General features: G+C 36.2%; 1 protein-coding gene across 4 annotated transcripts in view; it reads left to right on the top strand.

Moving 5' to 3' along the window:
- The window catches only part of SEMA3D (semaphorin 3D), a 145,834-nt gene that overhangs the window by 92,584 nt on the left and 37,290 nt on the right, over nucleotides 1-15,960 (top strand). For all 4 annotated transcript variants that reach the window (XM_042792344.1, XM_042792343.1, XM_042792345.1 and 1 more), the window contains 3 exons: nucleotides 523-665; nucleotides 14,435-14,549; nucleotides 14,975-15,044. In XM_042792344.1, the coding sequence (XP_042648278.1) occupies nucleotides 523-665; nucleotides 14,435-14,549; nucleotides 14,975-15,044 (328 nt within the window). The remainder of the gene's footprint in view (nucleotides 1-522; nucleotides 666-14,434; nucleotides 14,550-14,974; nucleotides 15,045-15,960) is intronic.

Here is a 15,960-nt window from a genome sequence, read left to right as displayed (position 1 = left end):
AATAAAACTGTTATGTTGATATAGCTAATCTGTTTTCATGTACAATAAGGAACCATGTCCCTATGACTGACCAGTCAGTTGTTTAGTATGCTAAAACTCAGCATGGCACTGTATTGGGTTTGGTAGATACAGTCAGTAAGATTTTTATATCACAGATATGTAGGAAACTTCTGACTTGGGAACAATGTCATTTATAATGAATTCTTAATCCCATGGATCAATTAAGGTTCTTTCATTCCTTTGTAAGATATGTCTAGTAAAGAGTATTGTATTTTTATACTCATATTTATGCATATGATAGTAAGATATGTATAGAAAAACATCACACTAAGAGTAAATATTTCAGAATCTATGGTGGTTTTTGCTTGGAGTTAGTAAGAAACTTGCCACTACATGTTTATATAATGATATTTTTATTTCACTAGAAGATGCAATGTAATTGCAGATATTGAAGCATAAATTTAGTAGCAAGTATTAAGACTTTTCTTCAGGTTTTTCAAACCTTTTTTTGGGAACTTCTAGGAGCGAAATTCGTTGGAACTTTTCCCATCCCAGACACCTATAATCCAGATGATGACAAAATCTACTTCTTTTTTCGAGAGATATCACAAGATAGTGGCACATCTGACAAGACAATCCTTTCTCGAGTTGGGAGAGTTTGTAAGGTGAGAACTCTACTTCTTTATTTTATTTAAAAGAAAAAAAAAATGTTTGGTTTATTTCTGTAAGAAATCTGATTTCCACTTCAGATCAGAAGGAAATAGTGGTGTTACCCAATGAATCATCATAGTAATTTTTCTGAACATAGATTACTAATTCCATCTGAAATTTACTTGTCTGAAAAATTATATGACTTGATATTGACTGTGCACTTCTTTTTAAAAAGCTAATGCACTTATAAATTTTAATCTTGTGTGTAAATGATAATGTATTGATCTTCGAATATGCAAGAGTGACCTGCTTTGTTTGATAAGCTTTCAGTGAGGATTGACTTCTTGAAGTGTACACAATGGCACAGTATTTGAGTTTTTTGTGGAAAGCATCCACTGAATGGAGGGATATACAAATCAATCCCTTCAGACTAGGTCAGTATATCATTCCTCGGCACTTCTGAGAGCTGGGGTCAGTCATCTGTTTCTGCACATTCCTGATAATCAGTTGGGGTGAGGGGAGGCTAAAAATGTATATAGTTTCTGAGCTACACCCACATCTGCCCGGAGACTTCCTCCTCTGGAAAGAAGTGCAGTCCAGGCTGCGGGTCTGCTGCAGTGTGAAGAGTTTCATTTGGTTGGTGCCTGACCTCCTGATTACTCCCCTCACTTTCTCTTTCATTATGCTTGGGTTTGCCCCTTATGAGAGTTTTCTGCCCCTATGGTATTCATCATGCAGACTCACATTGTCATGAGCTGCACTCTTTTTGAAGAAGCATCTCTGTCAAGGGTAGAAGCCTCCTCAAATGGTAATAAGAAGATCAACCAATTCCTGGATATGAAGACAACAATCAGTGTAAAGTTTGCTGTTTAACAGCCTGCTGGTTTTGTTAAGGTCTTCTTTCTGCTCCAGCAGAAGGGTCTATTGACTTCTATGTCATACATACTCTCTCTCTTCTCCTTTGTTCCATAATCCTGTAGGGACTGAAGCAGTCAGTATAAGTGCTCCCATCCTATCCGTAGGTCTTCAGTGATTCCAGGTACCCAGAAATCACTGAAAAAGGTCAGGAAAATGTGACTTTAAAGTTGTCTTCATATTAGTAAATATAATCTTTGAACAAAATTTTATCTCATATGATGAACTAGATATCAGCAACATAATCACAACAATCACACAAATAGGTACATTTCTGTGATATTCTGTTCAGAAGCTTTCATTTACTTGTATTTTCTGAGCAATGTGACTCTGCTGGCAGTGAAAATTATCTTCTTAAGAAGCTTGAAAATTAGTAAACAAACAAAAGAGGTTTTGATTTGCAGTAAGATGTGTTTAGGAGAAGATCATCCATTCAGCTAATGGACACACACTGAAAAAACAAAGAGTGGACACATGTATATGGATCTATCTAAATCTACAATTGCTCTGCAGTCCAGCAAACTCCTAACTCCAATTAAGATTTCAGTGACTGAAGTCGTTTCACACTTCTGTCCTTGGCCTAAAATGTTAAGAAAACAAAAAACTCATTCATAAATCATTCTCTAGCAGGTTTTTAGCCAGACGAAAGAATGGATTATCTTTAGTTGGGTATTTCACAGCAGTGTGATTAATGGCAGAATGGAAATGCTAACATATATGATTTGCTGCTAGACATGGCATTTGCTGATTATGAGAAAGCACTTAATGCATTAGGAGAAATTGGAAGACAACATTTTCAAGTCAAGCCACATGAGAGATTACAGTAAACTAAGATATATTAGCTAGAGATCTCCAGCATCCTTTACCTAGAGAAAAAAAAGAGATAAGATATCATAATAAAAGCAAATGTATTGTAAGGAAATCCTAATGACCATGTGTAACTGTACCTCAAATGAGACTGAATTTGTAGAGTAATAATGTTAACAAGAAAAAAATGTCTTGAATTTTATTTTTAGTAGTCAAAACAAAACAATGGAAACTGATAAGTAAGGTGATTATTATTAATGTTAGTTTTGCACTGTCTTCATTATTTGCTGAGCACTTCCTGATAGATACAGAATTCATTTGAAAATTCAGACTCCTGGGTTTTTGTACATTTTTCCCGATTACCTGAAAATAAATAAACCATTATAATTAAATTTATTGTAATGAAAATATAATTATAATGGGCATTTAATATCAATTAAAATTTGCAAATATACTCCTCTGTTTATGGACTAAGATACTCTGGATCTGTGCTCTGATATGAAACATCTGTTATGTTTAATTATCTCTGATAGAGGATCAATGTCTGTGGTTGCAATAGTGGATAACATAACAATTTCAACTTGCACTGTCTTATTAATGTGACCTGTACTGCATGAAGTTAAGCCTTTGCCTTTTTCTCCAGCAAGCAGTGAATAACAGTGCATGGGAGGAGACCAGCAACTTTTGAAATCATTTGCTTGGTGTAAAGCCAGTATTTTTCTACTAGAACTCTGTTGCTCTCTACCTCAATGTGCCTCAGGGCTCCTGTACATTAATGCCAGAGACACATGAAGAAATTAAATAGGCTTTGTTTTTAATAAGAAAGTTAGTCAATGCAGCCTATTGTTTGGCTAATTTTCAATGGCTCAACAATATGGTCTCTCACTTATCCTCCCCCTTAGGGAAAATCGTCTCTGGAAAGCATTCCCTCTTCCCAGCTACTTTCAGACCCAGAAGATTACAATACTCTTGCTGGCAGCTCCTCGCCCAGAGTCAAACAGCTGTCACTTGTCCTCTTCATAAGACCATACTTACCCTCTTGAAGCTTGTATTGTAATAACGCAGCCACTGTAGCACTAAATAACACTGGTTTAGATTTACGTCATCTGCACTCTCTATATCATTAGGGGATATCAGTATGAATTGGGAGGAAGTGCTTTCAACAGTCACTTTCAGAATCAGTTCTGTAATTTATCATGGCAAACGACATTTCCTATTTTTGGTTTCAGGGAGGCAGAAAAAGTATGATAGGCCTATCTGTATGTAACACCTGATGCTAGTTATGATATGTTCCTACTTAGCTAAAGTGTAATCTATCGGGTTATTTGCTCTCTTTTCAAGTAAGGTCATAAGTAAAAAGTACTATTAAAGCTTAGCCAACAATGTTTATTTGTTTTTTAAAACACATACATATACACATATGTATATTGCATGATCATACAAACCTTAACTTCTTAAGAGTGTAGACCCACATATTTCTATTTCTAGAAACAGTCATAAGCTTTTACAGCTACACTGTCTTCAAGTTCACACTGCTGAACCAGTCTGCATCAGCTAAGGACACGACAGTTATTACACAGAGACAGATTTTGGAAAAAAAAAAAAAAAAAAAAAAAAAAAGCATCCATGCACTGTGTCCTCTGCAGTCAAGTAACAAGTCATCTACATTTTTATATATATTTCCACCACAAAATTATGACAGAATTGTAACTCCATTTAAGGACAAGCTCACATATGCACAAATATAGACATAGAAAAGACGTAGGTTTCCCTCCTTTCTTCCCCATTCAAATAAAGTAAGAAATGAAAATCCTAACTTATAGGAGTCCACAGAAAGGTTTTGGAGAGGGAGAAAGGTTGTTGGGATTTTTGCTTATTTTTTCTCTATATAGAAAAACATTTTTTCATAGTTACAACCTCATTCTATTGGAATGGAGTGGAAATTAGCCAAAAGCAGTAGTCTTGCTGCTGCAGTATGAAAATCCTGTTTATTATTACAGCAGTTTGCATTTGCTGTATTACAAGCTTCTCTTTAATGGTTTTGGTGATGTATTGCAAAAGTTACGGCATGCAGTCTTAGAGACTGGTTTCCGAGACCTCAGCTGCCAAGAAATCAGACTTCGGCCCCTGATGCTTTCCCATATTGCCCAAAGTGTTCAGTATCCAGAAACAGCCTTTGTTCTAGTGGGAACAAGTGAGCTCTTTGTCTTTTTTTTTTTGGTATGCCATTCCACCCTCATATATACCGCGCTGTACCTGGGGACGAGAATATAGCAATTAGGCACAGCCCTCTTGGTTAGACTGTACTTTCTAAACACACTGGAATGTAATCATTTTAAGAGCTTCTGAGTCGAGAGCCCAGGACACACCCTGCATTCCACCTTTGGGTAATGTGATTTATTTCCAAAGCCATGAACATGAGCAGAGTTCAAGGATATGACCTTGCCTCCCGTCTGGTGCTTTAAGGCAATTTGTATTCCTGGAATGTCAGGAGGGAGCTATTCCTCGGCGACTCCGTGTCCAAAGTCTCCAGTGGGTTTTACTGTGGGGCTGCTTGTGTGTAAAAGTTAGGAGGTGATTTTCTTGTCCTGGAAATAGTCTAGCCATGCCTTTACTGTGACTAGGGATAACTGGGTCATTAACATTCTTTGTATTTCTATATTGTGGAATGCATCACTGTGTAGATAATTGATCTATCTCCAAAACCATTTGAGTTGTCCACATAGTGTAATGCTTTGCTGTTCAGCTGTATTAGCTTGGGTCCCGGAAGCAAAATAACCATGTTAACATGTTCTCATCAGGGCTAATTAGTCTGGGCTCAGAGCCATGCTCATGCAGCTATCCTGCTTCCAGTTCTGGAGGCAACTCGTTCCAGACAAGGTTTAACTTATGTGTATTACATGCTTACATACTTTCTTTGTCACCATAATATTGCCTAGCCACAATGCTAACCATGGGTAATGGATTTTTTTGGTTTTATTTTTTTGATTTCTCAATGATGATGATTAAATCCAGTTCAAAAATGTCAACCCTAGAAAAAATTTGGCCCTCATTTTCCTGTTGAGCATCTTTGCAGCAGTGGGTCTTTCAGCAGCCAACTCCTCTTGGACTTCCAAATTTGATATTTGAATAATATGTCTCATTTTAAAGTTTTCAAATTATGTAGAAAAGAAGATGCTCATCAAGATTATTTCATTATAAGGTCTGATGTGTTGGAGATAGGACAGTTCCATACAGTATCTGTTTCTAACTGTGATGCATTAAGGGATATAACATCAGGCTTTGTCAGGTCTTTTGGTCCAACTTTCCTTATTGGCAAGGGTACAGACATGAGTATAGGAAGTTTTGTATATTTTTGTCCCTCATGGGTCTGTTTCAACAATGTAATGGGTGGAGCTTTTGAGAGACAAATCCTGATTTTCAGATGAAGCAAAAATATGTAAGTTATGTTTATATATAAAGAGGTGTGACTGAATTTTACTGAGCCTCAGGGAAAATGAAAAAGAAATTGCAGTGTCAAGATAGACCTTTAAAAATTGGATTATGGAAATGCAGCTGCACAACCTCTGAAGCAAACTCTGGAAACCATCCTAGTTGTCAGAGAGTCTCATTGCAGAAGACACTGTCAGTAACTCACTAGATTGGAAGTGGGAAACCTGCAGAGTTAATTGGAGTGGGGTTCCTGTGTCTAACCCAAAGTCCCTGACTTCAGCGTGCTTTGATTCAGATATTCAGATATCTCTAAAAGCAGCAAATAATGACTCTGTGATTTTGTAAATTTTCTGATGTGATAAAATTAGCTTCCTGAGTTTTTTATGTCAGTACATATAATATGAAAATGTACCACAGTTTACAGTTCAGATTTTGCTGTTGTTGATTGAGAACATTGTGATAAATGAAGACATTTCAGGATGCTAAATTCTAAAGGACTCTGTAAGATGTTGGCCTACCTTTGTTTTTTGGTCTTATCTTTTCCAGCTCTCAACTTGTGGTTGTCAATACTGTGATCACATTGCCCCACACTCCTGACTTTAGGCACTTGTATTTATTCAAGCAAGGAAAATAATTATTAGGCATTCACTTCAATCAATAAAGACATCTGACTATTTTTTAGAGGAAGGCTCCTCCCAACTTCAACCCAAATCACTCTTTGAAGGACATATTTTCCACTGACTATAAAGGGATCTTTTCCCTACTGGGTTCCTGGAATGTGAAAGTCACGGCATTCTCATTTATGAACATGAAATTCTGAAAGGTAAATTCAAGCCTATTTGTTCAGAAAGAAACCAGCCTATCCTAGTGCTGCATCTCACACTGCTTCAGTTTCACAATGCTCTCAATACATTCAAATCATATAAATTCTGATCTCCTATTTGACATTAATTGTATGATCCACGTAATCACTTGACTTGCCTGTAGTTTCATGATCAAGAATGCTACATTTCACAACCTGAAGGTTTTGTTCTTTTTTTTTTTTTTTCTCTTATTATATAATTTACTGTATTTATATCATATAATTTATATTAAGTATATATGAAAGTTTAGATGAGAGACACGTAAAGGCAAGTCAAACACACAGGAAGAGACCATGAACAGATTGTACTCAAAATTTAAGGTAGATTTTCATGAGAATTCCTTAACATATTTTATTAGTTCAGCCATCACCTTTTTCTTGCTTCAAATTTCCATTGACGGTGGAGTGAACAGCCTAATGATGGATATAGTAGAGTACATCTACTTTATGGCAGCCTTTGAACAGTTTTGGGGAATGTTCTTAATATTAGCAAACCTGTTGGAGGTAATTTAGCAGGATTGCTAAATAGCCTTGTGGTAAAATAATGCTTAATTTTATTATTTCATTTGTCCCAGACCACATTCAGATTTGCTGTTGTCACTTCCCTGTCTTTACCTGAGCCTGTTAATTTCTCATTTTTGTTTTGGGTTTTGTTTTTTTTTTTCATGATATGCTTAGTAACAGTCTAGAATTTTTCTTTGCTATATGGTTAGATTTTCCAGTTTGGATACCATCCAAAGATAATTCAGTAGAAACCTCTGGGTGTGATGTTAAATACTTTCCAAAATAAAACAACATTTTCCATAGTGAACTAAACAGTTATGCACACTTAATGTGAGTACCGTGTCATTCTGAATGAAATAACAACAAATCTGCTTGAGGAGCAGGAACTCAAAGGTAAAACATTGTTTCTGTCACTTATAGTTCAGACAGAGGGATTTTCCACAGTAGATGTGGCCTACAGTCTTGTAGTTTTTGCTATGGTTGCAATAAAGACCCTCTTTCCCATTGTCTTAATGCCTAGAAATATGTGAATGCCCAAAGTGTCGTCCTTACTCATGGGTCTCTTGTCACCTTTCCAATGACAACTGGTCATCTTGACATTCAGCTATTTGAGCTGCATTATGGTTTCATGCCAAAGGCTTCCCTGGTTCAATCCTATTGGGCATTTACTCATTTCAGCCAAGAAAGTCAAAAGCAGGCTCAACACTAGCCATGGCACTCCTTCATGCTGATGACTAGAGATTTGTGTACCTTTCTTGCCTAATCTTGCTGTCTGGATAGGCAGCAGCATGAGTTGAGACAAATGTTTAGCTTTTCTGTTTGTTTTGGTTTTGAGATCTATATTTGACCCTCGCTGTGCAATCAACTTTGGATGTGCGCAGAGCTCAATGAATGATTTGATCCACGGACTGTAATCTTAGTCTGTAGAAGATGCTGTTTAACCTCTCCAATTCCTTTTGCAACAAGCTGTGTGGTTTACACTGAGGGAATGAAGCCAGCCAGTATGGAGCAGTAGCAGGTTATGAGATCAGTAAATATACTGCACTAATAATGAGGAGAGGACCCTTTACTCTTGGTGCCTAACACGATGGCTCTGTCTCAGGGTGGGCAATGTAAGCAGGGAGCCAGGACAAGCTTTGCATTGGGTTCTGGTCTGTGACGGATGATGATTTTAGAAAGGTGTTCAGAAATCACAAGTCCCAGTGACCAAAAAGCAGTCTGGGGTTTTGCACATCTCTACTCTAGACTATGGGTTTTCTGTTTCAGGCTGTGATGGTATCGAGCTCTTAAGAAAGACGTGAAAAATTATTGTAGAAGGATTCTCTGAAAACAGGTTTACCTAGGGGAAAGCTTAATGTCCAATCCACACACATATAGAGGAACTTCTGATTATACTTTTGGAGGAGATAAAGGTCATGCAGCCTACATTGTGATGGTCTGAGAAGCACTGTAGAGATATCAAGCTGATGCATCACTGGAAATCAGGAGGGCTGAGTTTATTCCAGGCTTTCTTGTTGAGATGAAGTACAATTCTGTGCAGTTCATCAGGGGTCTGTGCGTGTTTCTACTTTTAGTTCTGTTGTCTAATTATGTGCGAATGCTACCACAATGGTAGAGACCTTGCAAGGCACAGACCTTGCAACGCTGAGGAATCGCATCATTCTGCCCACCTAGACTTGTTAAGGGATGTTGCTGTGAGTAAGCGCATAGTACATGAGGCTGAACCCCACTCAAATCTTCATCTTTGAATCAACTAGTTCAAGCAGCAGAAGTATTATACTCTGTCAATATCCACAGTGTCCAGAGGGGTTGGTGTTGACTTAGATGAAGCAATATGCAATCCAATAATGTGAAGCTTTCCCCATAAAATGTTCTGCAATCTCACAGAAACAGCAGAATTACTAAACAGTCACCACTTTCACTGTCAGATGGGGACTGCAGACACAGAGGTGAACTGACTTTCCCACATTTACTCAAGCTATCCATAGCAGAGCAGTCAAAGATCTAAAATCGCATGTGTCTCCTTTCTCTTTTTTATATTGAAAGTGTCTTTTTATGCTCTCTCAAATCATGCTTCATGTTACTTGATGGTTTTGCATGTGACCCATAGCCTGGTGAAATCATGGAAGGAATCTTTCATCTGACATCAGTAAGGTTTGGACAGGAAGTTTTGAACCTGAATTCCTGAAGGAGGAAATCTGACTTTCCTGTATTAGGTCAGTACCTAACAGAGTTGGGTAGGGCCAGAACATGCAAAGTAAAATGAAATAATTAAAAAAGAACTATAAATTTGAAGAGAGAAGTCCAAAGAAAATTGTTGGCTGTTTCTCCATTTTATAGTGTGCTAGAAGGCTTTGCTGCAGGGGATGCCATTTGTTTCTGGTGGCTTTGTAACATAGATAGGCTTCACACAAGAGACGGCTTCAGGGCCTTTTGCAGTTTCAGCACTTTTCCCCTCTGTTCTCCAGCATTTCCTTTTATTCAGCCAGGAATTCACTTTAGATGGTCCTTCTGCACATCTCGCCACTGGCTCTAATTAATAACTGGTTTCTATGGCTTCTAGAAATTCCATGCATTGACTTTTTTTTTTTTTTTTTTTTGATTTAAGAGGCTGTTCAGGATAATTACTGTCTTTAAAGTTTTATGAATCACAGTGTTTGACATCTTTGATGTTGATTGATTTTCAGAAAACTGCACTTTTTTTTCTAATGTTCAATTTCTCACTGTTACTTACAAACAAATAACAGATTTAAAACCCCAAAGATGCAGATGTTCTATAGCTTTGTTGCCATCTGTTTTCTTGCCTACTGGATTCCAGGACTAACATTTGTACATTTTAATGGAGCTACATTTATGTAATATATAAGATCCAATAAAATAGAAGATAGATACAACAAAAAGTCTTTATTATAAGTTGATTTTTAAATCACTTATATTCATAAAGCAGTATTTTCTCTGACGGTTTTTATTTCCATTATAAAATTATGTTTAACTAGAGAGTTTGAAAAACCTGTTATTTTGCTCAGTTATACATAAATTGCAGATCAGAAACCTAGGATTTCCATTAAAGTCTCCCAAGAAAGATGTATGATATGACCTTAATTTACTTCAAATATTTTACATTGTGGCATTTAAACAGCATTTTTTCTGGATGTCAGGCAGCCATACACTTACCTGCACTCATTGAAGTTGTACATCAGATATTTGAATTCTTAATGTAGTTCAGTAGAGACCTGATTTCTCACTCCAAGTTATTTTTTAGAACCAGCTCATTGAAGAAGGTTGAAATTTTAGGATTTCTGTAGCACAGGAATCTGTTTGATTTATTAAAGATGTACTGGATTACTTCCCCATTTATCTAGATAATTTCTGTGTCTAAATCTTTGGGATATTTTTTGGTAATATTTCCTCAACAGATGACAGATTGAACTGCCCACCTTCTAGTTGGTAATTATCTAAATCTCTAGCTCAGGAAAACACAAGTAACCAAGATTTTGCAGACACTTTTTTTCTGTTAAAAATAAGTTATTTCAGGCAGAAGCATTGGTATCTGTTATAGTTTGTGAGATTACAAAGCAGTAAGTGCTAATTAAACCCTTATTTATATTCAAAAAGAAATATGCAGTCCTAAGTGCCTTCATCTGTACTGTATCAAAGTTTATAGTAAACACTGCTAATCCAGTGTGCTTAGAAGTGATGTTTTGGGAGATAAGATTTCAGATACCCAAGACTGCTCATCTGTTACAAGTAGATTAGCAATATTTTTGGAATGAAACGCTTGCTCATGCTGCCTTCCCCTTCTTTGACACTTAAATTTATCTCATCTTCTTGTCTCATCTCCCTAAAATATTTAGATTTCTTTGTTCCAGTACTAGTATCTCTTGTCCAAAATTATTTCAGTGCATGCAGTTTACCACACACTTCCAGCGGGGTTGAGGCAAATGCTTGCGTGGTGTAAATCGCTCCAGCAGTGGTCTCAGTATTCTGTATCTTTGTGTTTAATCCTTATTTTTGTTCACCTACACACTGACAAGGCCTTTGTTTTGGTGATTTTCTCTCTTTCATCCATTTTGGTCTAATCTACTGACTACCCAGCCTGTACCTCTTATTATATTAATGTCATTGCTCTACATCCAGCTCATAGCATTTGAGCACATCAGTGATTTATTACAGATCAATATTATTAAATAGTCTTTTCCGCAGAAGAGACTGTCTTATTTCTGTAGCAACCCAGTCTTGAAAAGATTTTGGGCCAATATGTCCTTTGTCCAGCCTCTCAGAGGCCAATAATCTTGAACTATGATGGTCCAAGGAATCTGCAACAGAGTAGTCAAGTAGTCAGATATGATGCAAAGCTAATGAGTTCATGCCAACGTTGTCTGAAAGAAAGGAGAATAATTGGTTGTTCTCTAGCACCTGGAGCCTCAAGATGTGTCAAAGACTGACCTAATATGCACCAAAAAATAGTGTTAAGAAGGAAGCAGTCTGCTTTCTTCAGAAAATAGCTTTCCAGAATTTAATAAGATAACTACTACTTGAGAGTCCAGGAGCAAAGATATGCCTATACTATTAATAATTTCTGAATCTCCTTGGCCTGAGTTGAGCTAATTCTACCTGTAGATAAAATTGCCATGGCCTTTCTCAATTCCTGTGCTTTCTCAGTCAGTGAATCCATGGCACATATTAGGAAAGTAAAGACACTGTATTATTCAGAAATGACATAAAGATTTGAAGAGTACTAAATGGCTGATAATTAAAAAAAAAAAAAAGCAAACCCAAAAAACTCCCAAAAAACACAAACAAAAGCATCCTCCTAATAAAATGTACATCTTGTCTCATTCAGCCATAGCAGTAGGAAGAATCATGTTGGAGGATATCTCAGCATATTATATATGCAACTGTCTAAATCAGTGAAAGATCTTTTCTGTCTCTCCATTTCCTCACCATAAATTTTTCACTCTCTGGCTTCAGAAGATTATAGAGTGCTGGCTGGTCCTTGAATTCCCCTTGCTTCTTTATAAAACTGTACAGTGTTACTGGCAACTTTTGTGTATGTAAGGCACACCCAGTGAATGTCTGCTCTAATGTCTCTTAAATTCAAGTAGCATGGTTAACGTTGTGTCCTGGCTTGAGCATGAGGATATATGTATACATCTTAAATCCAGTGGAATCTTATACTTTAAAGCACATAGCACTTGCTAAGACTGCTTCCTTTGAACTACTGATATATTTAAATTAAACGTTTGTCAAAACGCTGTGTTGGATCATGGCTTAGGCCAGTAAAACACAAGTCCCTGTTTTCCCATCTCTTGCAGAAGCTGAATGCCAGTGATGACAGAAGCAGGAGCTAGACAAGGCTGATTTTTCCATCACATCTTGCTTTCTCCCTGCTTTCTGATCCTAGCCAGGCAGTTAGAGACATCTCATCTCCGTGATGCTGCACTGCATCCACCAGAAATCAAAGTGGAAGCCCAGCAACTCGAGAATTGCTTAGCTAATGTGAATTGCTAGAGGAAGGAAAAGTTTACCGCTTCTTGCTTTTTAAGATTCTTTGTTTCATCTTTGTAATTATTTGGGTTTAATTACACCACAAAGTTTATCTGCCATGCCTTTGAAGAGAACACACAAATGCAGAGCTTCTTTTTCCTATTGGCTTCAGGCTGCTAATTTTGACACCTTTGTAATAAATCTGTTGTCTAGATGCAAAGCTTCAGGCTTGGCAGGACCTCAGGAAATCAAAAGAGGAGGTAGCAATTCGTGTAAGAACAGGAGTTCCAAAAGCAATATATTAACAGGAATCATTTCCAACTGAGCTAACCTATTTAAAAGTAGCAAGCACATGAAAAGGGAAAATGGTTAGAGTGTATTACCAGAGAAGTGTTAGTCCTTGTGAAGTGAACTTAAGCACTTAAAACCATCTTTCTGAATGTCTGTAATATTTATGATACGGCCCTGAAGGGCCAAATGCAATCTATGGAAATACCACGTAATTTCCACCACCCAATGTTTCCTATTGACTGGTTCTATACCTTCAGAGTTGCAAAGCCAATTAACAAAAAAAGTGATTTCTCCTATTGAATCCAGAGGGGATGAATATTTATGATCAAATCTGTGGTGCTTAAATATACATCAGAGATCCCCTAAGCTTCAGAGTTTATAAATGAAAAGTAGTAGGTACCTTTATGCAGTAATTTAGAACCTATAGCTGGGAGACAATGATTGGTGATAACATTTCTCTTAAATGTTTGAATTCTTTCAAACATTCTATCATTCTTTCATAATTATCATTACCCTTACAGCATTCAGTATGAAAAAAATGGGGGCCTAAAAAGCATTACGGAACCTAATAGTTGTGTTATTTGGGTCCAAAGGGGGTAGATAAATGTAATTCATTAGATTTTTCATGTACTCAGTGGAAGGACTTAAACTCCTAAGAAAACTCTTAGTTCCAGCTTCTTAAAATTTAAAACTTTCTTCTAAGATCCACTCTCCCCACACCTCTCTACTGATACAAGTCAGCAGAAAGACATCTACCCCTCAGAAGCATAATTCAAATTTCAAGTAACCCTTTATAGATGTTTTTTCTTTCACTGGTGACTAAAGAAGTTTGGGCAAGTATGCTTATATCTTGGAAACCCATAGTAAAGTAAATGAAAAAAAAAAAATCCCTTTTGTGAAGGATAGACTGATATTTCCATAACAATTATTATTAAAATAATATGACTGGTTTTCCCTGGAATACATATCTCTGTACTATGTACACAAAACAAATAGTGCAGTATTTACATTGCAAGAACTGCTGATGAGTATAGATTTGCTTTTTTTTGAGAAATCTATCCAAAATGCTCTGTATTGTTACTGGGTGTGTAAAGAATTCTTGAAGAACAACTGATTGCAAAACTTTGCATCACAGGGACAAGAAATCACATGATATAGACATGTTTTCACAGCGTTCCAGCTGTAGAGCTGGTGAGAAAACTTTGAAAATAGATTTGGGTATAATTAGGAAATTTGAGTTGCCCATTTTCTGAGCTGAGAAATTACTACTTGAGTTACTTATAAAAATGCGGTCCTACACTGTTTTTGGAAAAAAAAAAAAAAAACAAAAAAAACCATACCAACACAAAAGCACTTTGTCACTGTTGTGGTAAGATCAAATTGTGCCATCAGACTGAAGAAGCACTGTCAATACTGTGCTACCTTCAAATATCATATGTTAAAAATCTTGATTTTTTTTTAATATTTGTTTTCAATTTTTATTAGAATGATATGGGAGGTCAAAGAAGCCTAATAAACAAGTGGACTACTTTTCTGAAAGCCAGGCTTGTGTGTTCGATACCTGGTCCTGAAGGAGCAGACACACATTTTGATGAGCTACGTAAGTTGATTTATCTTTAATGGTCTATTCTGACATCAGCATTGCTTGGGGGTTTTATTGTTGTTTGTAGAAGTATTATGTCTTGTTCTGATTTTACTCCTCTTTCAAACAGTGCTGGTAATATCTCTGAGTTTTATTAGAAATTCATGATCGTAACTGGAATTAGTCTGATCAGAAATATGAGTTTTTTCCCTTTCAGTCCAAAAACTGGAAAATGAAAATCTGATTCTGTATAAAAAAAAACAGATTATCTGCAAATGGAAAAACTTCACAACATTAGCAAAAAATCACATGGTAGAAATTAAAATTCAGACAAAAATAAAGCTTTGTTATATCTTTACAAATCTTCAAATAATCAATGGTAAATGCAGAAATATTCAGTGGATGTTAAATTAAAAAAAATATATTTTTTTTTCCCATTGCAGAAGATGTATTCTTACTTTCTACAAGAGATGAGAGAAACCCACTTGTATATGGAGTCTTCACTACAACAAGGTATGCATTAGGATCACGTTTGCCTCTGCAAACAAATGCTGAAGGTCTTACTCAGGCATTTTATCAAACCCTTCTATTACTAGATCCTGATTTCTGAGAGCAAGGAGAGACTGCCTGAATAAGACTTGCAATAGTGGGGCTGTAGCCACTAAGGACAGTATTTTCAGAAATGGAAATAATAAATTATGTCCCTAAATCTTTGTGTGCCTGAATTTTGAGAATGATTAAAAAAAAAAAATGAAAATTTAACAATAAAAAGCATGATAGTTTATTTCAACCTCATCTAGCTGAATTTACAAATTTCAATCATACTTATTGAGCAATCAATAGTTACAATTTAAGACAAATCATTGTTGTGAAGCATTGTTTCTGTAAGCAACAACTTGACATCAGCTGTTTCTGAGGATCAAATCCTGCTATGCTCTAAAGTGATATTTCAGTGTTTCTATATACAAGAGTTGATGGAAGAATAATCCATTTTTTTCTCAAGGTGATAGATTAATTAATTAATGAACCTCTCAGCTGCAACAGTGAGGTGCTCTACATAGAACTGTGAGAAAGAAAATAAATAATTATTTATTTTGTCTCCAGAACCTTTGAATTAAGTGTCAATAATAAGGACTAGACAAATGCTGAACAGTATGAGTAAAATGAAGAATAGCCAAGGCACTCCTTAACTGAGAAGCAGCCGCCACAGCGGCTTTATAGACTATATAACCACATAAAATATTTAAAATTGACTGAAAGGTTTGCACAATGAATGAAATGGCATCTGAAGTAACTAAAGTACATGCCACTCAACAACCTAGCATGTTGTTCTTTGGAAAAATGAATTGTTTGTTTGGTTGTTTTTTTTCTTAGAAAAATATATTAAAAAAAAAAAAGGAAAAAGGCATGAAAAAAATAAATAAATGTT

The sequence above is a fragment of the Tyto alba genome, unplaced genomic scaffold, assembly GCF_018691265.1.
Source record: "Tyto alba isolate M040663 unplaced genomic scaffold, T.alba_DEE_v4.0 Super-Scaffold_2, whole genome shotgun sequence".
NCBI classification, from domain to species: Eukaryota; Metazoa; Chordata; class Aves; order Strigiformes; family Tytonidae; genus Tyto; species Tyto alba.
Note: the sequence above shows the minus strand (reverse complement) of the source record. Positions and strands in the feature narration are given on the sequence as shown.